The 24209-nt window shown below is 42.7% G+C and overlaps 1 protein-coding gene across 1 annotated transcript in view; it reads right to left on the bottom strand.

The window, feature by feature from the left end:
- Pi4ka (phosphatidylinositol 4-kinase alpha) overlaps positions 1 to 24200 on the bottom strand; it is a 117715-nt gene extending 93515 nt beyond the window's left edge. The window contains exons 1-7 of the mRNA XM_021654527.2: positions 23991 to 24200; positions 10259 to 10375; positions 8591 to 8684; positions 7285 to 7373; positions 4288 to 4360; positions 3262 to 3518; positions 255 to 321 (exon numbers count right to left, since the gene is read on the bottom strand). Of these exons, the coding sequence (XP_021510202.1) occupies positions 255 to 321; positions 3262 to 3518; positions 4288 to 4360; positions 7285 to 7373; positions 8591 to 8684; positions 10259 to 10375; positions 23991 to 24134 (841 nt within the window). The 5' untranslated portion in view covers positions 24135 to 24200. The remainder of the gene's footprint in view (positions 1 to 254; positions 322 to 3261; positions 3519 to 4287; positions 4361 to 7284; positions 7374 to 8590; positions 8685 to 10258; positions 10376 to 23990) is intronic.
- Positions 24201 to 24209: the final 9 nt, after the last annotated feature.

The raw sequence follows: 24209 nt of genomic DNA, 5'->3' as shown, positions 1-24209 counted from the left end.
AATAATTTCCTGAAACCATAAGAAAGCCCGCAATTAAATGTTTTTCTTCTAGAAGTTATCTTGGTCTCAGAGCCAACAGAACACACACACATACACGAGTAGGGAAAAATTAAATGAAAAACAGAAATAAAAGCTCACCACTCTAAATGCATGATGACAGAGGGTGAGTCCCAACATCCTTAACATCACAAGAAATCATTGTGAACCTCTTATCTCATATTAGATCATTACTATGATACTGAGGTAAAACCTACCTTCAAAGTAGTGAAAAGCAGATCCTCCTGGGGAGCTGGGTGGGGGCATGCCACGCTCTGGGCTAATCTGAAAAACCACAATGTACATATCAGAAAAGGCTGCTGGGACCCTGTATCTTACCTTAGCAGAGGCTATCTCTGTCACCCCACTGTCCATGTTTGAAGTCTAGTGTCAAAGCCTTACTCCTTGCTGAAGTAATCTGCTCTTAGAGCATTTAAAAATTTTTTTTTCTGTCATTGTATCACTAGTCTAACTATATACTTTGCATTTGTTTGCTGAGCTGCATCTTCCTCCCACCTTTTTGGGGGGGACAAAGCCTTGCTATCTAGCAATGGCCAGATTGAAACTTCTATGCAGACCAGGTTGTTCTCTGCTTCCCGAGTTCTGGGATTACAGGTGTGCAGCCCCACATCCAGCTAGAGTTGAATTTTTCCAAATATTTTGTGTTATCTTTTTTCCATGAGACATACACACATATACATGCACAATACATGCACACATGCATGCATGTGGGGTATTTGAGGAGAGTGGTGCTGGCTCTAGAGCCCAAGGGCCTTAGACATGTGAAGCTATACCTCACTCCTCAAAGTGATATGCTTCTTTCTTTCCTTTCTTTTTCTTTCTTTACTTCCATATTTATTTGTATTTCATGTGCACTGGGATTTCACCTGCATGTATGTCTCTAGAGTTACAGACATCTGTGTACTACGAAGTGGGTGCTGGGAATTGTACCTGGGTCCTTTGGAAGAGCAGCCAGTGCTCTTAACTGCTGAGCCATTTCTCCAGGCCCGATATATACTTTCTTAAAAAATGAAATAGCATCCTGCCATGCACCCCAATCTCAAACTCATGATTCTCCTGTTTCAGCTAGATGAATATTGGGACTACAGTATAGTTCAATTATACCCTTCTTTATTTTATTTTCAAGAGATGATAATTTTTATAACATTTACTCATTATTTCTATGTGTAGGTGCGTACCTGCCAAGTTTTGTTGCACCACGTGTGCAGAGCTTTTGGAAGCTATAGGAGACAGTCATATTCCCTGGGATTGGTGTGAGCTACCTGACACGGTGCTAGAAACTGAACCCAGTCATATGCCAAGAACAGTAAGCATTCTCTGAGCCCAAATTATATATTTTTTGCCGGTGTGTATGTATGTGGACGTTTCATAAAGTACACTTGTGAATATGGGTACATGTGGCGGTTAAAGGACAGCCTCGGGTGTTATCTGCTGGAAAGCCATCCATTTCTTTTGAGTCAAGGTCTTTCACTGGCCTGAAGCTTACCAATTAAGCTAGACTGGCCAGCCAGCCAGCACAGGGATTACCTGTGCTAGGATCACAAGCGTGTGCCACAAACAACATTTTTTGGGGGCTCTGAGGCCTGAATTCAGGTTCTTGTGCCTGCAAAGCAAGCACCTCCCAAAAAAAACAACTGCATATTATTTTAATTTAAATTTTATTTTTATTCCATTTCTAAATATGTATGGGTATTTTATCTGCATGTATATCTGTGTGCCATACATGTGCCTAGTAGCCCCACAGGCCAAAAGAGGGTGTTAAATGCCCTGGAACTGGAGTTAAAGATAGTTGTGAGCTGCAATGTGGGTGCTGGGAGCCTTTCAATTACACACTTCTTACTTCTAACTATCCCAGAATACAGCATGGGGGGATGGTGATATAGCTCACGTGGTAGAGTGCTGCCTATTCTTGGTAGTCAACTTGACTATATGTGGAATTAACAACAACACAAGAGGCTGGGTCCATCCACGGGGGAGGAGGCTGGGTCCATCCATGGGGGAGTTTTCTTTTTCTCAACTAAATCATTTGAAATGGAAGACTACTTTTAATACAAATCGTTTGCAGCAGGAAGACCCATCTTTAACCTGGGCCACACTTTCCAGTGGCAGCCTATATAAAGGACACAGAAGAAGAAACTTGCTTTCACCCTCAGTGGCAGGTCCATTCCTTCGGTCATTAGAACCTACTTCTTCAGAATTCTGGCATATATTGAAGCCAAGCTGAGACATCCCACCTTATACACTGAAAAACTACTGGATTCTTGGACCTTTTGTTGGTAAACAGCCACTGTTGGAATAGCTGGGCCACAGCCTGAAAGCCACTTTAATAACTGCCCTTTCTATATATGTATACAGATTCATTCTCTCAGTTCTGTTCCTCTAGAGAGCCCTGACTATACAGAGTCCTAGTGCTGCATAAAGTCTACATATGTAATTCCAGCACTAGGACGATGGAAACAGGAGATCAAGTTCAAGTTCACTCTCAACTCCATAGCCACTTTGAGGCCAGCCTGGGCTACATGTCTCAAAAAACAATCCCCTCCCCTCCATTCCCCCCCCCCAAAAAAAAGGCAATTAAAATAAAATAAAAACAAACCACCAGGAACACAGTTTGGCAACAAAGCATTCCACAATGACATCACTGGCAAATCTTAAAAAGAAGACAGGTATGGCGGCATTCTCCCATGTTCTTAGCACTTAGGAGGCAGAAACAGAAATGTGGATCTGAGGCCAACATGAATACAGCACAAGACTCTCAAAACCAACTTGTTTGCGTGTGTAAAACCCTAGGGGGTTGATCTCTGATTCAACAATGATAAATAAATAATTTTGAGAAGCCAGCTGTGATGATGCCAGCTTTGGATACCAGCACTGAGGCTGAGGTAGGAGGATCAGTCTGAGGCTATCCTAGTCTGCAGAGTGAGCCTCTATCTCAGTTAGAAAAAAATCTTAAAAGAGATCAATCTTAAGCAAATGTTGTATCTCACATCTGTAATCCACAAGTCATAGGCCAGCTGAATTACAGTGAGTTCTAGCCTGGGCTATAGAGTGAAACTCTGTCTCAAATACAGAAAATAGTGACATCTTTTGATTATAACAAGAGAATTCTAATGAGAACCCCAAACTACACATGCGTTATTTTCTTTGCATGAACACTTATTGAAGTTCACCTTCCTGAGCCCTCCCCTGGGAATCCAGCCTCACCTGAGAAATGCTGGACACACTGCTGGTTTTCCTCTTCAGTGTGCCCTCCTGACAGACAGTCAGCAGGTTGCTGGGCAGGATGGAGCGGAAGTCATTAAAGGAACGCCTTCGGACACCTTCCAGCTCCTCTGGGATTCTCAGGGAATGAGGGACTTTGGGAAAGAGCTTTGAGAGGAGAGATTCTTCTGAATTGCTGTAACGTCCAAATGATCTTGAGATTCCAATCAGGCATGGGATTGCGTACTTGCAAAGGTATTCTAGAAGGCCAAGAAGAGTTATAACGTGAGAGTGACTTACGACAGCCACACTCTACCAACTTGTACCCCTAGCTAACATTTTATAACCCCCCCAGTTACAGAGGTAACTGATGATGTTTTCAGTCGGCATTACCAGTAATGTCAGACTGTGTCTCTATCACATTTACTTTCCTTGGGATATCTTGACCTAATCATGCACATCCAAATCAGTAATATATCTGGGTCATGTTTAGTTACTGTGACCACCTGAGATTACATTAATTGCCCTATTCATTTCCTATTACACTACAGGAAAAGTGACCGAGAAAAGTCAGCTAAACTGCCCCTGCCCCCTTATTATCCTAGGCAAAACTGAGACTCAGAAAGGTGAAGTTATTGGTCAAGGATACCTGGCATTTGTATACAGAACTGTGCTCATAACCCCATGTGGCCTTTTAGTAGATCAGCACATAACAAATATAACCCAATAGAAAAGTTTCTACCCTTCGGAAAAAAGAGAACAAGGGGAGAGAAAGGAGAAAGAAAAAAATAGCCTTGAAGGCCAGCCAGATGACTTAGTGGGTAAGAGTCCTACTCTTGCAAACCTGATATACTGAGTCTGGATCCTATGTTAGAAGGAGAGAACTGACTCCTGAAAGTTAGCTCTCCTTTTACCATACACGTGCATACCTTTGAGCTTGCATGCACACACACACTATACACAAACACAAATAATAATAAATGCAATTTAAAATTTTAAGATAAAAGTCTTGAAGATTTATATTCATACCTTTTTCTTGAATCTCCAAGGCCTGGCACATTCTCAAAAGGACATGCAAAACCTGCAAAAGTGCCTCTAAAATCTGTAACAGTCAAGGACACAAAACAAACCTGTTACCAAAACTGGATCAGTATTTCAAAGTACACTCAAAATCCGAAGGAGCTTTAGACATTATTTCGACCAAGCCTGTCCATGGCCCCACAATGCTAACCTCAGGAATAAAACCTTCTGACTCAGGAGCATCACTGTCTTCCCAGGGCTTGTGCCTGCTAGCTTGGGCCATTTTTCCTTCATTTTCTCTAACAGGTGATAGGTCCTCAAATCTTTTCTGGCTAAAGGGGCTTAATTCTTTTCAGTTTTACTTCATATGATCATAATTTCTCCATGATACTATGTCATCTGCTTACCACTATACGTACAACAGACTAATTTTCTACATCTTACATGGAAGTATGGGACTCAGAATATATATATAAACATTCCAGGGATGCAGGAACTCATCCAGAACAATCCCACATTCATCAGAGTCTACACTTCTTTGTATGAGTTAGGTTGTTGTTGTTTTGTAAACACTTGACATTTTTTGGCTACATAAAACATTTAAAGTCTCTTCTCATGTGTTGGTCTTACTTTTTTCTTTCTACATGTTGTTCTTAAGCTACATAACTCGTACTTACACAGTTGGCACTTTTAATTTTTTGTTTGTGGCTCACTGGACTGGGATGCAAAGCCCAGGCAGAGAAAAAAGGAATTAAACAGATTGTGACAAGATTTGTTCAAAAGTAGTCAACAGTCCTTTATTTTCCTAATATTAATAATACTAAAAATGGTGGTATAAAAAATGGTTCAGCAATTAAGAACATTTTCTGCTCTTGCAGAGGAGTTGGGTTTGGTTCTCAGCACCCACACAGCAGTTCACAACTGCAAGTAACCCCATTTCTAGGTGATCCAAGATCCTCTTCTCTCCTCTAATGGCACCAGGCAGGAATATGTGGTGGACATACATAGATACAAGTAAAACACTCATACACATAAAATAAAAGTAAATGAAACCATGAGTACGAAAATTATCTATGTTTTATATACTTTACAGACACAGCCTGTCACAACTAATTCATTTGTGTTTTATACATTTTATACTCACAGTCTGACATACTTTTATTCAATGTTTTAAATAAGCCTGCAATTTGGATGCAACCTATCATATGCAATGAGACATAGAATTTTCTACTGTGGAGCAACATTAGTACTCAACATTTCAGATTTTGGATTCTTTCCTAGTTACACCCAAGCTGTACTTTTTTCCCCAATCTTACCGATTTCATTGTTGGTCCCACTATTTTGGCAAACTTAATTCATAGAAAAGCCCTTACTAGTAAGACCTTTAATCCCAGCACCTGGGAGGCAGAGGCAGTTAAGATATCTGTGAATTCAAAGCCAGTCCAGTCTACACAGTGAGTTCCAGACCAGCCAGAGCTATCTAGAGAGACACTGTCTTAAGCAAACAAAAGAACACTACTGTGATGTCTATTCTTGGTTGTCAACTTTACTACACCTAGAATTAACTAAAATCTAACTGACTGGACACACTTGTGAAGGATTATTCTTTTTTTTTGTGGGGGGAGTTTCAAGACAGGGTTTCTCTGTGTAGCCTTGGTTGTTCTGGACTCGCTTTGTAGATCAGACTGGCCTTGAACTCACAGAGATCCACCTGACTCTGTCTCCCTGAGTGCTGGTAGTACAGACAAATAACACCACACCAGCTCAAAAGATTATTCTTAAATAACTCTTTTGAAATGGGAAGATTCACCTTTAACCTGGGCCATATCTGCTGCTGGCAGCCTATATTAACAACATAAAAGAAGGAAGCTTGCTCTCTTTGCTTTCTTGCCCTTGCTGTTGCTAACAAGTCCATTCCTTCACTAGCATTAGAATATACTTCTCTGGGATTCTTGTACCTTCTGGTAGAGAGCTACTGCTGGACTAGTTGGACCACAGTCTAAAAGCCAAGGGACTGAATCCCCAGGACAACATAACTAGAAAGACTAGCCATACTTATGACCTCTAAATTTGACTGGGAGAATGAATATGGTGGAAGAGTAGCCAGGTGGATCTCTGTGAGTTAGAGGTGAACCTGGTCTACACAGCTAGTTCCAGGGCTACACACAAACACACAAACACACACACACACACACACACACATACACACACACACACACACACAGAAAAGCAAAACAAAACCCTATCTTGATAAACAAAAAACAAAACAAAAAAAGGTATGGAGGATGATTCCCAACATCTACCTACCTTAGGCTCCATATATAAGTATGACACATGTACTCACACATTACATGTGTATCACACACACACACACACACACACACACACACACTGGAAATTATCTTCTACGGGGAACTTCAATCAAGAGGAGGAAACCGGGGAGATGCTAGAGTGGGTTAAAGTGCGTGCTGTGAAAGCAATAAGATATGAGTTGAAATTGCCAGTGCCCATGTAAAAGCTGGGGAGCAATGTGCAATGTCTGTAACACCAGACTCCAAGTGTATAGACAAGTGCATCATTAAATTTGATGACTGACCAGCCTAGCTCAAATACTGAGCTTCAGGTCCAGTGAGAGACCCTGTTTGAAAATGGTAGAAATGTCTGGAATTCAGCTCAGTGGTAAAGTGCTTGCTGAGAAAGTACAAGCCTTGAGTAAAGTCTCCACCATTAGAAAAAATAAATGCATGCATGCATACATACATACATACCTACATACATAAATAAATAAGGGATTTTTATGCACAAAGGTAAAAAGCGCAAGAGGAAAACACCCAATGTCCCCTGGCCTCTGCATGTGTGTACGTGTGTGTAGAACAACGCATATATATGCACATACAAATAATACTAAATAAAACCAATACAATCCAATCAAACTTCACAGCCCTTTTCATCATTCTAGAACTCTTTTCAATTAACATCAATGCACTTCAAGTTCCAAATTTTTACCTCATCCCTGAGTGAGGGGTCCCTGAAAGCCACATCAGACAGCAAGGTCACCAGGCAGAAGCTGAAGCTCTCTGCAATTGGCAGGTTACCTGAAAGACATGAGGTATGAGTGAGATAACAACAACCAGCCAGCAGACATACTGGCCACCTGATTCAGTATGCTCTTTTCTCACACAGCCTGCCAAAGGACCAGCTTACAATAGGTAAGAGAGCAGATACGGTAGCTCAAGCCTACAGATCCCAACACATAGGAAGCATAGGAAAATCATAAGTTCAAAGTTATTCTCACCGTAGAAGGAATTTGAGGCTTGGCTGGGATACATGAGACCCCATGTCAGAAAACAAACACAGAAAAAAGAACTGAAAGACGGCAAGGGTTCAGTTTGCTGACATTCAGTTCTATCCACTCGTCCTAAACTTTTGCATTAGTTTTTAGGGTTCTTTTTATTACACTTACTGTGTGTGTGTGTGTGAGAGAGAGAAGGGGGAGAGAGAGAGCTGTGACACCTAAGTGAGTGACAGCAAGTGTGAAGAAGTCAGAGAGCAGACTGTAGGGTCAGTTCTTTCCTTCCTTCATGTGAGTGCTGGGGACTGAACTCATGGTGGCGGAATATAACCTGCAACACTTGTGTTCTGTGGTGTGTGTGTGTGAGGATGCACGTGTCTGAAGCGCTCACTTGGAGGTCAGAGGATAATCTCAGGTGTAGGTCTTTACCTTCTACCTTATTTAAGGTCTTCTTTGTTTTGTGCTACATTTTCCAGCTGAGCTGGCCTGGAAGCATCCACAGGATTCTCTTGTCTCTACCTCATGCCACACCAGGCATAATCTTTTAAAGTAGAAATTTAACTGAAGCTTAACAGCAACAAAAATGATAAAACTATTCTAGTGAAGAGTTTGATTGTGTCCTCAAGTCCACCTCACCCTTCTGGAAGAGCAGCATTGTAACACAGAGAACTGACCTTTCCCTATGAGCAAATCTATTGGCTCTGGTGTCAAAATAGTTGGCTTGGGGATGGACAGATAGAGATGGCCCAACTGTAGCCCATGTTATATAAGAATGGAAGTTTCTGAAGCTCTCAAAAGGATTTACTCATTCTGAGAAGAGTGCAATGGAAAGCTGAAGGTTGAGCATCTGTCTCCTTTTACCCATGGGTTCTGGATAGCAGTGAGAAAGGTCAGCCACATTGCTATAGGCTAGAAAGTTGTTCCACATCTGGTGAGACCAGCCAAAAGCTGTCTAACTTCAACATTTGTTTGTTTGTTTTCTTTTCTTTTACATTCAGAATAAATATTGTACAAAATTACCTCTGCCTTTCCGAGCTGTGCTTTCTTCTACCCAATACACTTTTGGAAGACCTCTGAGAAGTCGAAGAAGATAAGGAACAATACAATCTTTGTGCTAAAAAACAAAAATTATATTTAGTAAGTGACAAGTAGGTTTTTTTTTTCACATAGATTAAGCTACCCAAATCTAATAAACTTAGCCTCTCCAGGGATTCACCCAGAAGTTCACTCACACCATCCTTTCTATTTCTACATACCACAGTCCAGAAGCTGTCACAGTCAAACATGCCCTATGTAACATGCAGCCTAGCAGGCTTCTCTGAGACAAGCCCCTGTAAAGGTCTCTCCAGAAGATACTTGCAAGCACATACTTAAGTCTGCCTTCAATGACAGGATACAGATCTCACAAAGCCATCCATGATGGTGGTTCTTGAGACCAAAGGGTCACTGAAACCACAAACTTCTGGATTTGACACTTTTTGCTGTTTTTATTTTTTGTCTTTTTCCCTCTACTTTTAAATTGTGCATTTTATGTTCCCCTCTTGGTCCTTGAAAGCTGAGTGTCAGACTTTAATGGCTATGGTAACCCAATGAAAGAAACTGTTTTCCTCCTAGTTAGTTCTCTTCCTTCCTTCCTTCCTTCCTTCCTTCCTTCCTTCCTTCCTTCCTTCCTTCCTTCCTTCCTTCCTTCCTTCCTTCCTTCCTGACAGTGTGTCACTATGTAGCCCCGGATATCCTGGAACACAATAGGCTAGGCTGGACTTACAGTAACAGAGACTTGCTTTCTTCTGCCTCCCAAGTACTGGAACTATAGATGTGAATCACCACCTTAGCTTGGCACCCAGCTTTCAAGCATCTCTGTCTGATGACCAATGAACTAGAGAGTGTGATTATTCTAAGCTTGGATTAAATACAGATTTATAAGTCAAAAATATAATCTGAAAATGATGAAAGGTAGTGGCTAGAACACTTATCTAGGATCATAGGTACAAAACTCCAAAGGGCAACACTGCACTGGCCCCTGCAGAGAAGCCTAGGCTCTTCTGTGTATAATGCAATTATGTCTCAAAAGAATTTTACCTTAAACCCCTAAATTTCAAAATACTTAAACAATACTTTATTGTGTATTTTAAAGAATCAGTAAGTTGGTTGGGGATGGTGATACACACCTTTAAACCTCAGTACTTGGGAGGTAGAGACAGGCGGATCTCTTTGAGTTTGAGGCAGCCTGAGCTACAATAGTGAATACTAGGACCACTAGGCTATGTAGAGAGATCCTCTAAATAAACAAACAAACAAACATTAAGTTTCCTAGGTCAATGCCACTTTTCATTTACCCTGTCTTACTCATCACCTCATCACTTTGATTAGGTTTGGATGCACTGTAAGTACTAGGTAAATATACGCAATACAAATGTAGGTCCCTCCCTGCCCCTGGCAGTATTGCCTTGCCTGGCCTCAGTACTAATATGACTTAATGTGCTGGGGAGGGTTGATGTGGGGGGGGGTTCCCCCTGTCTGGGAGGAAAGGGAGAGGGGAAGGAGGAAGAATGTGAGGACAAGACTGGGAGGAGAGGAGGAAGGGGTGCCCTTGGGATGCGAAGTAAATAAACTGAAATACAAAACAAGTAGAAGTTTTCACTCTAACCCCTCGTACACTGCGGGCATTGTAAACTGAGCAACACTCACCTGAAGGTCAGATTCGACGAGAAAAATGCCCAGTGCGATCACCGCATCTCTCCGTCTTTCATCTAGTTGGAATATTCCATGAAAATCTACTGCGCACATGCAAAGCAGCTTTCGGACCTAGAAAATAAGATTTAAAACAAAACACAAGGGACTGAAGAGGTGTCAGCAGTTAAGAGCATGTACTGCTCTTCTAGACCCCTGAGCATGCCTGGAACTCTGGCTCCAGGGGAAACCAACTCTTCAGGCTTTTGCAGGCATCTGCACATACCTACACATGCACAGAAACTTAAAAAGAATAAAAATAAGTCTTTAACAAAACAAAACTCAGGGCTGGAGGAATAGCGTAGTGGTAAAAAGCACTTACTTCTCCTGCAGAAGACCTAGGTTTGGTTTACTAGCATCCATACAGCGGCTCAGAACTCCCTATAACTCCAGTTCCAGAATATCTGAAGCCTCTCTGACCTCCTCGGGTTACTGCATGCACATGGCACACATGCACACACTCAGGCTCACACAGATACACGAACAGATAGGCTAACAGACAATCAAACACACAGCTTTGCAAAAGAGAAAGCCACACTCAGAAGAAATCCATCCTGTGGATAACCACGCAACCAGGAAGTCACTAGCTCACTTCATATAAAAGATCACAGACTGGCATACATCTGATGGAGGGTTAGGATAAAATATGCAAAGAACTAAAAATTTAAACATGAGGAAAACAAATTATAGGCTAGAGAGATAGCTCAAAGGTGAAGAGCACTGGCTGCCCTTTCAGAGGATCTGAGTTCAATTTCCAGCAACCACATGATGGCTCTCAACCATCTATAACAAGATCTAGTGCCCTCTTCTGGCGTGCAGGCACACATGCAGACAGAATACTGTATACATAATAAACAAACAAACAAACAAACAAATAAATGTTTTTAAAAACACAAATTACCCAATTAAAAAATGGGGAATGGAATTAAAGAAAGTTCTCAAAAGAAGAAACACAAATGTTTAAGAAAATTAAAAAAAATTTTTTTTTTGCTTGTTTTTTGAGGCAAGGTTTCTCTGGATAGTCCTGGTTGTCTTGGAACTCTCTCTGTAGACCATGCTGGCCTCCAAGTCTCAGCGATCTGCTTGACTCGGCCTCCAAAGTGCTGGGATTAAAGGTGTGCACCACAGCCGGATGCTGAGAAAATTTCTTTAAATGTTCAACATCTTTACCCACCAAGACAAAGCAAATTAAAACTACTTTTATATTTCATCTCAGCCCAGTCAGAACAGCTAACATCTAAAAACCAAATAGCAACAAATTCTGGTATGGATGTGGGAAAAGGAGAACACTTATTCACTACTAGGAGGAAAGCAAAGTGGTGCGGACAATGTGCTAGTTAAAAACTGGAGTCATCTGGGAAGAGAAAGCTTCAACTGAGAAAATGTCCGTATGACAATGCCTCTCTCAGGCACCAAAACCTGTCAAATAAAAAGCTCAGTGCCAGGAATGGGTTTCCTCCTTTGGAGTTGTTGGTTTTCAAGGTTCCATAGGTCTGCCTGAGAGAGGCTGGAGAGATAGCTCAGAGGTTAAGAGCAGTGGCTACTCTTCCAGAGGTCCTGAGTTTAATTACCAGCAACCACATGGTTGCTCACAACCATCTATAATAAGATCTAGTGCCCTCTTCTGGCATGCATGTATACATGCAGACAGAACATTGTGTACAAAATAATTTTTTTAAAGATTTTATTTATTTATTTTATGTATGAGTATTCTATCTTAAGAGGGCATCAGATTCCAGTATAGATGGTTGTGAGCCATCATATGGTGCTGGGAATTGAACTCAGGACCTCTTGATAGTGCTCTCACCCACTGAGCCATTTCTCCAGCCCCAATAAATAAATCTTAAGAAAAAAAAAAAAGATATCCCCAAGAATTAAAGGCTATGCCATTTTTCTTGGTTACCCTCCAGAACTTTATGTTAAGACCCTACTGAAAAAAACAAACAAATAAAACAAACAAACAAACAAACAAAAACCCTACTGCTGAAGATACCACATATTTGAGTCATAGAACATAGAAAAAATCCAGCTCGTACCAAGCAAGAAGCTTCATCATTACTGGCTAGCTTTCACAGTGCTGAAAGGTGCTATACAGACTACTGGCAGAAAAAGATAATCATCAATCATATGTAGCTGTCAGCCCTTTGATCTGTAACAATGACTGGCCTAGAAAGATATGCTTACTGGTGCAATAGTGGTACAAATATTATGGGAATGACCAACTACTTCCTTATTGGATTTAAGACAGAACCTATGCCTTCCACTGTTATCAGGGCCAAGAACCTGTGGGAAGAAAAGTCATAAGCTCTAGGGGAGAACCTAGACACTTTATTAAACTGATGGCTTGTTATTGTACACATAGATGAGTGCATTTTTTCCATCATCATCAGAGAAGCTTTTTACAGTAATAAACAGAGAGATCCACAACTGGTCAAGGTAATAAAAGACAGCAGGGTGCCCAGCCCTAAATAAGACATCTATATCATACCCTCTCCTCAAAAGGTTCAGAGATCATTGCGGAAGAATTGGGCGGGCAGAAAGATGGAAAGAGCCAGAGGCAGTGGGTGGCGACAGTGAAACTATTTTCTGGGGAGGGAATCAGTTTTCTTTAAGGGTACAGTCCCTGAGAGGCTGTTCATGCTCTTACAGATGACCCTAACCTACACACACAGGCAGCACTGAGTAAACTCAATGGCCTTAAACAAACCCCACATGAACCTGAAAGAAAACAGTAGTGGGTGAATAAAAAAAAAAATCAGAAGGTAGGGAGCTAGGGGACTTAATCAAAGCACATGAATGTGTGAAATTCTCTCTCTCTCTCTCTCTCTCTCTCTCTCTCACACACACACACACACACAAAAATCGGGGGCTGGAGAGATGGCTCAGAGGTTAAGAGCACTGCTTGCTCTACCAGAGGTCCTGAGTTCAATTCCCAGCAACCACATGGTGGCTCACAACCATCTGTAATGAGATCTGGTGTCCTCGTCCAGCGTGCAGGCAGAACAGTGTATACATAATAAAATAAATAAATCTTTAAAAAAATCATGGGCTGGAAACATAGATTCATTGGTAGAGCACTGGTCTATATGCACAAGGCTATGGGTTCAAGCCTCAGCACCATATTAACTGGGCATGTTGTTGTATGCCAAAGTTCAAGGTCATCCTCTGTAGGGAATGAGTCCTGAATAAACAGTGTTGTTTGACATGAACATGGCCATGTCAAGGATGCCAATGCCTTAGACCCATGGGAAATGGCAAGGACTTCTCCAGGTAGGCCTGGGAAGTGGCAAAGCCTTTCCCTAGTGTAGATGTGTGGGAAAAACGTATGCCACGGCTTTCTCCCCCTAGACCAGTGGTTTTCAACCCTGTTAATGCTGTGACTCTTCAATACAACTCCTTATGTTGTGGTGACCCTCAACCATAAAATGATTTTGTTGTGGGATGCCTTGCCAGGCCACAGGGGAAGAGGACACACTCAGTCCTGATGCAACTTAATGAGCTGGGCTGGATGGGAAAGAGAGCTCTCCTTTTCTGAGAAAAATGGGAGGGTGGAGGGGAGAGGGAGGAAGGGTAGGACTGGGAGGGGAGGAGGAATAGGGCCAAAACAAGGATGTAAAGTGAATAAAAAGAATTATTTAAAAAAATTGAAATTTTCACTAGTACATTTTGTTCCTTTATACTTGCATATATATACATGGGGTCTTTCTACCCTCCTCCCAATCTCTTTCCTGTTATTTACTAGCCTTTGGTTTTGTCTAGTGTCGCAAAGTTTAAGTAGGGCTGTCTGTGTGATCCTGAGTTTGAAACTAACCATCAGAGCACAGTGAGCTTACCAGTGGGGATACAGCTACATACTATGCTTCACCTTCTCCCAGAACGTGCTGCTTGCCAAGGTGGGCAATACCTACTATGGAGGGCCCCATGAGTCCTGTCCCCCTCCCTCCTTAACTGACTTCGGTGGACCCAGAGCCATTTATAGAACTATTGTGAACTTGTGGTACACCATGACTCTATATACCCTGGGAGCAAGTAGGATCTAATAGGATGGCTGCTTGGCTGAACTGAGAGCGGCAAACTACCCTCTAAATAGCTGTTTATACCTACAGACAAAGGCTACACTCAGCCTTACACAAACCTTTTCTTTCAGTCAGAGGTAAATGCAAAGATCCATGGCTGCACAAGATGCTGAGAAAAAAAGGTCTGCTGAGGGCTAGCCCCTCAATAAGACATTAACATTAACCACCTATGTCTCAGGGAACACTGCAGAAGAAGGTGTGGGGAAAAAAAAGTAAGGTAGGTGGAGGGAGGTACACACACATGCACACACACTCAGCATGCATCCACTTACTAACCCATCTCCAGATCCACTATTTACTTTTTTATTTTTGGTGTGTGTTTATGATGTGACTGAAAAGACATATGAGCCAGTGTGCATGTGAGGATTGGCCAGAGGATAAGTGTGTGGGTTAGTTCTCCTTCTTCCACCTTTATGTGGGTTCCAGGGATAAAATCAGCTCATCAGGCAACAGGTGACTTTACTTACTGAGCTGTCATTTGGCCCCTATTTAATACCTTTGAAAACAAAATGATGACAAATACCTGAAATTCTTAAATGTAAAAACAGGCATGCTCCTGGGTATAATGGCACACACATGTAATCCCAGGGAGGTAGAGACAGGTGGAGCTCTGAGTTTGAGGCCAGCCTGATCTACAAAGTGAGTTCAGGACTGCCAGGGCTACAAAGAGAAACCCTGTCTCAAAAATACAAAACCAAGACAAACAAACAAAAAAGGCATGCTATGTTATATAATGTATGGAACTGTAAAAAACAAATTTAATTTTTTAAAAAGAGGTGGTATACACCCATAATTTTAGCTTTTAGAATTCTGAGTTCAAGGCAGGCCTGGGCTACACTAGGATAACCTTTTGTGTACTGTATGAAGGTCATCTCTGTGTATTCATGTTGATTTCTGTACCAGCAGAGAGCTGAGCACTGGCTGGACTCTGGTATTGTCATTCTTACACACACTTTCCTCACTTGCTGATTGGCTTAATAAGGAGCTGATAAAATTAAGAGCCAATATCTAGGCAGGAGAGGGAAGGTGGAACTTCCTGAGAGAAGGTCTCTGTGAGAATAATCAAACACAGGAGATTTGCCAGCATGACAAAGGAAGGAACAGGTACCAAGGCTGTGAGGGTGAGCTAAAGAATGAGTCATTTGGTGGGGTGTAGGCTAGGATTATTTGGGTTAATTTGTGTGAGCTAGCTGAGAGTCTGACCAGCTACAGCGCTGAAATGTTTATAAATATTAATAAGTCCTTACTAAACCACATGCGAGTCCAGATAAGTCCCGCTATAGGGCTATCTAATGAGAACCTGTTGGAAACAAACAACAAAGAAGGGAGAGAATCTCAATGCACATATCTATAACCCCAGCCCATTGTAAGAGAACAGAAAGTTTAAGGCTAGCCTGTGCTACATACCAAGACCCTGTCTAAAAAATAAAGAAAGAGAGGCTGGAGACATGGCTCAGTGGTTAATAGGACTTGTTGCTCTTACAGAGGTCTTGGATTCAGTTGCCATCACCCGCAACCACCTGTAACTCCACACAACTATCACCCATAAGCATCTGTAACTCCCCACAAAGTACACATACATACACGCAGGCAACACACTTATATACATAAAATAAATAAGAAATGTCTAAGTAAAACATTTCTAGAAGAAGAACATCAAAAACAAGAACAAGAAGGCTGCAGCAGGGGCCAAGCATGGTGACACGCACCTTTGATCCTGGCGCTCTAAGAAGCTGAGACAGATGGATCTCTCTGAGTTTGAGGCTAGCCTGGTTTACATAAGTGAGACCCTGTCTTTAAAAAGAGGAGGTGGGGAGAAGTGGTTTAACTACTAAGATAGCTTCGTAGTTTGAATTCCCAGCACACATATGGGTGGCTCACAGCAGCAAACCCAGTTCCAGGGTGAAAGGGTCACCCAATGCCATTGGAAAACAGGTATGTTTACGTTACAATTCATGACAGTAGCAAAATTACAGTTATGAAACAGCAATAAAATAATTTTATGACAAGGGGTCACCATAACATGAGGAACTGTATTAAAGGTTCACAGCATTAGGAAGGTTGAGAAGCACGACTCTGTGTAGCCCTGGCTGTCCTGGAACTCACTATGTAGACCAGGCTGGCCTTTAACTCACAGAGATCTGCCTACTGGGATTAAAGAGATGCATCATCATCTAGGCTAAACGTTTTTGTTTTTTCAATTGTGTTTCTCAAGGAATACATTTTCTAAGTGACTCAAACCATCATGACAGAGAAAGGTAACTGTGATATAATACACACATGGAAATAGTCCATGATACACATTTAATTAAAAATATTATTTTGAAGGTAGTGAGATGGCTCAGGGGATAAAGGCACTCGCTGCCAAGCCTGGCAATCTGCATTCAAGTCCTTGAGACTCACCTGATAGAAAAACTGACCCTAGAAAGTTGTCCTTTGGACTCTACATATAAGCCATGAAAACACATACATACATGCACAACTCTACATGTGATATATAAATAAGTGTAATAAAATTTTAATGTTCTATGGTCATTTACAGGTAGATGTATGTTTTCTTCTGAACAATTTAACATGCCTTGTCTACATTTCACACAGGCAGCATTATATGTGCTTTGACATAGTTACTTAGTCAAAAGCTAGACATCATAATTTAAGTGCCTTTCCCTACTGTGCTGGATGGTCTTATTTTAACTTGACACACAAATTAAAATTATTTGAAAAGGGAACCTCAGCCAGGTGTGGTGGTGCACGCCTGTACTACCAGCATAGGCAGAAGCAGGTGGATCACTGTGAGTTCGAGGACAGCCTGGTCTACAAAGAGAGTCCAGGACAGCCAAGGCTACACAGAGAAACCCTGTCTCAAAAAAGAAAGAAAGAAAAGAAAAGAAAGGAAGGAACTTTAATCAAGAAGATTCCTCCATAAAATCTGGCCGTCAGAAGCCTATAGAGCATTTTCTTAATCAGTCACTATTGATGGGAAAGGCCCAGCCCATTGTGGGTGCTGCTATCTCTGGGCTGGTGGTCCTCACTTCTATAAGAAAGCAGGTTGAAAGCCAGGCTCGGTGGCACGCCTGTAATCCCAGAACTTGGAAAAGCAGAGGCAGGTGGATCGCTGTGAGTTTGAGGACTGCCTGGTCTACAAAGTGAATCCAGGATAGCCAAGGCTACAGAGAAATCCTGTCTCAAACAAAAGTTAAAAAAAGAAAGCAGGTTGAACAAGCTTCGAGGAGCAAGCTAATAAGCAGCATTCCTCTATGGCTCCTGCCCTGTGTGAGTTCAGGCTCTGACTTCCTCTACAACTTGCTTTTTGGTCATGGTGTTTCGTCACAGCAATGAAAACCCTAACTAAAACATCCCCAACTTCTTGAGGCCTGTTCAGGTGTCTGATTGCCAGCACACCCACTCCAGTGGACAGTGCTCTGTTAATCAGAAAGTTGCACAACAGGAAGTGTTCAGTTTTATTCCAGCTCTCCCCCTCAACTCTAGGCAAGGTGTCTTCTGACTTCTACATTGTGCCACAGCATGTGCTACATTGTCTCACATACTCATTAAATAAGTAGATTTAATAACTGAAATAGATATTAAAACCTACTTGAACATTTCTGCATTGCCTTACTCTGTAAAAGGTAGACAAATGGGTAAGTATGCCTACAGACAGACACACACAGAACCTCGCTCATACCTTAAACCTGTATAAAATCAGCAAATCTTTTCTGAGCCTTTAGCTTTTACCTGTAATTATGAAGAGATAACAAGACTTGAATCGCTCGTCCTAGGAAAATGGACAAATATAGGAAACTATTGTTTCATGCATTGGGCAAGCAGCACCAGACTGCAATACCTAATAGAAGAAAACAATATTAGCCCTATCACTGCACTAGATTTCTGCCAGTAACACCCGTGATTACAAAACTGGGAAGTGCATCTCAAGCAGATGTGGGTGGCCTCATTGAATACAAAGGCAGAAGCAGTCAGAAAGGAAGGCTAACACAGCTAGAAATCCTGAAGAGAAAGCAAAATGGAAATAAAACCCCAGAAATCTGTAGTAGTGTTCCCTTCAGTCTTTGCTGAGTACAAAGAAGATGGAGTTAGGCAAAGAACCAGGAAGTGTGAGCCAAATGGTTCTCAGAGTGTACAAGACAAGAACCCAGCCTGTTACTCTTAGGGTCAAGAGTTCTCCAAACATTAGGTACAAGCTGCAGCAGTGAAGTAAAGGCTATTTTAGACCTTCTCTAACAAAGTCGGGAAAGCAGCTCCAAACCTGGGTGTGTGGCACAGGACTGTACTGAGCCCTTGGGAGGCACTTGCCTCGCAAGTGTGAAGCCCTGAGTACGCTGATCCTTAGCATCACAAAAATAAAGATACAAATAAATAGGCTTAACAACAGGAACAGGGAAAAACATATGAGAACATAAAAGATTCATGCACACACACACAAATTTTAATGCAACATTAAAAATATGTTCATTATGGCATCACTAATTAATATAGTTAAATGTTGCATGACTATGAATTAATATTTTTATTTTTCCAATCTCCTCTTAAAAATATCTTCGAGTTCTGAGCTGAAGATGATGCTTGTGTAGCTTGGACGAAGCCCTGGGTTTAGTTTTTAACACTGCATAAACCAGGCCTGTTAAATCCCACCTTTTGGGAGTAGAGGCAGGAAGATCAGGCATTCAAGGACATCTTCAGCTACAGAGTGAGTTTGAGGCCAACCAGGCTACCGGAGACCCTATTTTAGAAAACAAAACAACGGGGCTGGAAAGATGACTTGGCAGTTAAGAGTACTCACTGTACTTATAGAGGCCCCAGCTCTTGTTTCCAGCACTCACATGGCAGCTCATGATTGTCTTTAATTCCAGCTCCAGGAGATCCAATGTCCTCTTCTGATCTCCCTGTGTATCATGTGGTACACAGACATACATGCATGCAAAACACTCATACACATAAAATGAAAGTAAATAAATCTTTTTAAAAAACCACCAAAACAAGCCAAGGTTACACAGGGAAATCCTGTCTTGGAAAAACAACAACAACAACAACAACAACAATACCACACACACACACACACACACACACACACACTGTGTAGTATATAGCTTTATTCCCGGCACCCAGGAGTATCTCCAAATTTGAGGCCAGTCTGGTCTACAAAGTGAGTTCCAGGACAGCCAGAGCCCCACAGAGAAACCCTGTCCCGAAAAAACAAAATCAAAAGCAAACAAACAAAAACCTCCAGGTCTTCTCTTCCCTGGGGGACTGTCGGCCCATGAGAGCAGGAGCAGAGGTAGGGCACAGGGTTCAGAAGGTCATGAATACGCGAGTACAATGGAATACCCTCTCAAGAACCACTTAAGTGAGTCAGTTCAACATTATTTGGGGTGAACGAAGATTTTACAGTCCTTGGGGAGCAGGTAGGGGGCTCCCAGGATAGCCGTACATAATTGTTTGGAACTAGAAATTCCAAAAATGCTTGACTTGTATTTGGCAGCACGCTCCTATCACATGAACAGGAACATAGTACCTAATTTATCCCATAGGCGCAGGGAAGGAAGGGCTAGCAGGGAACTCTGCGAAAGATATGACCACAGGCATCTATGCCTAAAGACACTCTCTAGATGAGGTCAGGCAGAGAGTAGGAGGCCCTGCTGGAGGGAGGGACTCCTTCATCTGGCGCCCAGCTCAGAAAGGCTATCGGGACTGGGAGGACTGCAACCTTCAACAGCAGGGTCCTCCAACAATCAACAACCAAACAATACTAATAATACCTAACAATCCTTATCTTTATTCATCTCATTCTCATTTTCTCTCCCTCCCCTGCCTCTGCCTATATATGGCTCTTAGCATGGCCTTCCAAGGAAAAGAAGATTAAAATGTTCCATTTCATGATTCTAAAAACCTGTCAATAGCATGATATTTACACCATAATAGATCTTTCTAAGGGGCGACTAGATAGCCAGAGGGCTTTAAAAAGCCCTGTATCCTAGATTCCTAGCCATTCCTCAATTATGGAATGGGGTTATAACAAGCTCATCTTCTGGGGTAGAGTCTATCCCTAATACCACCGTATCATGGCAAAGCAGATCAATAGCTAAGATCCTAGAGAATCTGGCATTCTAACTGAAGAAACAGAAGTTACTCTAGGTCCTGGGGAAAGGGCTCTGGAAAAGGCTTCCTGTAGACAGGAACAGGAATGCAAGACAAGGAATCCTGTCAACTGTGAAGCTTGCCCAAGACTCTCAATGACACAGACGTAGGGCAGGCCATTGGTATGACATGGACCAGAGAGAGAGAGCGGCAAGTGCAGGTATTTCCTGGAAGTAGAGGAAGTATGGTCAGGCAGAGCCAGGAAGAAATTTGGTAGGGGAAGCCCAGCCACATTCTGAAGATAGGTAACCTAGGGCAAGGTTACTGACTGGGCTGACTGAAATAAGAACAAGAGCCTAGACATCAACCTCCACGATGATTCCAGCACTGAAAAGCCTCTGTTTCTTATCTCTTTCCCTCCTCACATTTTTCTCCTGCAGAGCAAGGGCTGAGAACCGAGGAGAACACAGTCTCAAAACACTTCTTACAAAGTATTCTGATGGTGGGCTCCAATTCCAGGGGATAAAGATTTTTGAGAGACCCAAGTCTTAGGGAGAGCTTATAAAGAAGAAGTCAAAGCTCAGACATGAATCAAAATATTCCTAAGATATTCTAGTGTTCCAAGCTGCGGATGTAGCTCGGTTGGTAGCAAGCTTAGTCCATCCCTGCCTGGTAAGAATGAGGCCCTGAATTCAACCTTAATACCGGATAAACCAGGCCTGGTTGAACATGCCTGCTAGCCTACCACTTGGGACATATCCTAGCATATACATCTAAGAGCCTTATGGTTAGTACCCAAATATGGTGAGAGTGATAGGCCCAGGATACCCCAGTAGATAGTGAACTAACCAGGAAGTTTGACTTACTGCTGGTTAAACAAATCACCAAATTAGAACTGTTTCTCCCCATATTTCAAGGATATACTTTTTTTTTATAAAGAAAGCAAACATATTCAATAAATTCACCACAATTTAAAATAAAAAAGAAGAAAAAGATAAACTGTTTCTTATTTTTTTTGGCTCCCACATACCAGTAAACAGTAGCAGCTCAATACATGTTTTCTGAATGAAAGAGTGAATTAAGTAATTAGAGAAAAAAATAAAATGAGCAGTCATTGGTTGGTCTCATAGCACGGGATTAGAGTAGAGGAAATTAATATGACTGTGGCGTGTAGAGAGACAAATGTAGAGAAAGTGTGTCATTAAGGTGCCTTAGGTGCCAATCACATCAGAGCCAAGCTCAGGTCTTGCCCCAAGCACTGGGCCTTCTCAGGTCAATGTGACCTGAAGTAGGTCTCCGGACACCTTTCTGAAAGAAGACAGAAAAAAACAGGTGCTGGAGAGATGGCTCTTTGGTAAAGAGCACTGGTTGCTCTTCCAGGGAGCCTGGTTCCATTCTCAGCACCCACAAGGCAGCTCACAACCATTAGCAACTCCAGTTCCAAGAAGAACTGTCACCTTCTTTTCACCTCTGAGGGCATCTGGCATGCACACAGTACACGGGCAAAACACCTATACCCATGAAAGTTTAAAAAAAAAGAGGGGTTGGGGATTTAGCTCAGTGATAGAGCGCTTGCCTAGCAAGCACAAGGCCCTGGGTTCTGTCCTAAGCTCTGGAAAACCAAACCAAAACAACAACAACAAAACTACATTTAGGGCTGGAGAGATGGCTCAGAGATTAGGAGCACTGGCTGTTTTTCCAAAGGTCCTGAGGTCAATTCCCAGCAACCACATGGTGGCTCACAACCATCTATAACGAGGTCAGGTGCTCTCTTCTGGTGTGTAGGCATACATGCAGGCAGAGTATTGTATAAATAATAAATCTTAAAAAAAAAAAGAAAAGAAAAAGAGTGTGGGTTGGTTTTTCAGCAGTCATCTACTTACTCCACGTTTCCAGCCTGATCTACAGGCTACACACAGAAACCTTGTCTTGAAAAACAAAACAAAACAACAAAAAACCCAAGTAGTAAGGGTTATAAATTTAGATGATCATACCACTCAAACTCATATTCTTACACACACACACACATTGCTGTCTTTTCCCCTTTGAGTCAGGACCTTGATATGTTGCCCAGGTTGTAACACAATTCCTAGACCATCTTTTTCTAAATATGTTATTTTTATTATTTATTTGTGTGTATGTGCATGCATGCTCGCAATGTGCTCATGAATGCAGGTGCCCACTGAGGCCAGAAGAGGGCTTTCTGATGCCCTAAAACTGGAGTTACAAGCAGACGTAAGCTGCCAGACATGGTACCAAGAATCCAACTCTTGTTCTCTGAAAGGGCAGCAACTGCTCTGCTAGCTCTTCAGACACTGGGCTGCTTCTGAGTAGCATTGCTATAAGTGCATGTTGGCATTAGAGCTTCCAGAATCTTGCAGGTAAGAGAATCTAGTCTGAGAGCTTACAAGGTCAAAGACCAGGTCACTCTGCCTTTCCGCCTCACCCATTGGCAGACAAGTAGGTTTTTACCCTGACCGGAAAATATTCTTTTGATCTTTCAAAACGTTGACAGCCCCCTCCCTTCAGTGCTGAGTCTTGTCACACATTCCTGGGAGAAAAGCAGCTGGCTTTTAGTGTTCATCCACTCTGTGCCTGGCCTTCATCCCTGAACTCATCAAATCTTCGATGTGAGCACGTTTCTTCCTCAAGACTACACAGCAGTCTGTCAACTCAGGTCTGACTGAAATCTGTCTTCTTCCCACAATGAGCATCCTTATTCTTTTTGGTTTTTTTTTGTTGTTGTTGTTGTTTTTTTTTTTTTTTTTTTTTTTTTTTTTTTTTTTGTTAACAGAGGCTAGCTGGTCTCCTTAATTCTGGGGTTATATCCTTCACCGCCTATCCAGCTCACCTCCCATCCCAGGTCCAAGCATATCTTTTATCTCCAAAATAAGGACTGGCATGTCTTTCTCTTCTTTTACTGAATTCAGTTCTCTGCCTAACAGTTCACTGCCCATTCCTGCCACCTTCTCAAAACACACCATCTTTTGATCCAGCCTAACGCTACTATCTCTTACGTAGTAACATGCAATCGACTTGCAGATCAGAAAGCACTTTCAGACACAGCACTTATCTGTGTCCTCCACAATCGGATGACGAGGGCATAAAGCGGGGACGGGTGTGTGTGCAAGGAACTGTCCCATTTTATGAGAAAAACATCTCGCCAAGGTCACGGAATGAAAAATGAGACCTCAGGACCAAAGGCCCAGATTGGACCCTTGGTCCTCATTCATCCCGCCGCGCCTCACAGGCGGTCACCATCCAGCTACGGCCCCGCGCCGGCGATGTCACAGCTGCAGCCCGCCTGCCCACAGCTCCCCACCCTCCCACTCTCGCTGGCACCAGACCTCCCTCCGACCTGCTGACCTCCCGGCTCCTTTCTTCATCAGACCCCTCACCCACCGACTTCCCACCTCTACTCAGGAGCCCCCTCTCCGGCCTCAAGTGGCCTTCGCAGACTCTAGTGGCGTCCCGCCGCTTCGCCACCTCAAGCCTCCCCTCCTGTCAGTCCGCTGGGTTACCTTCTCCAAGGATGCAGGTCTCTGCACAGCCAGGGAGCGGGCCAGTGAAAGCACTGTGTTGAAATAAAAGCCTCGGGAGGTGCTGGAGCCAGAGCCGGACCCCGAGCCGCCCCCGCCGCTTCCACGGGCCCCGGCAGCCGCCATCACAGCGCGCGCCCGGGGGCAGGCGGCTGGGTTCGCAGCTCTGGGCCTGCCGCGGGCCTCACGGCGCAGGCGCAG

The sequence above is a fragment of the Meriones unguiculatus genome, chromosome 17 (assembly GCF_030254825.1).
Source record: "Meriones unguiculatus strain TT.TT164.6M chromosome 17, Bangor_MerUng_6.1, whole genome shotgun sequence".
NCBI lineage: Eukaryota > Metazoa > Chordata > Mammalia > Rodentia > Muridae > Meriones > Meriones unguiculatus.
The sequence above is the reverse complement of the archived record's forward strand: the minus strand, read 5'-3'. Positions and strand labels throughout refer to the sequence as shown.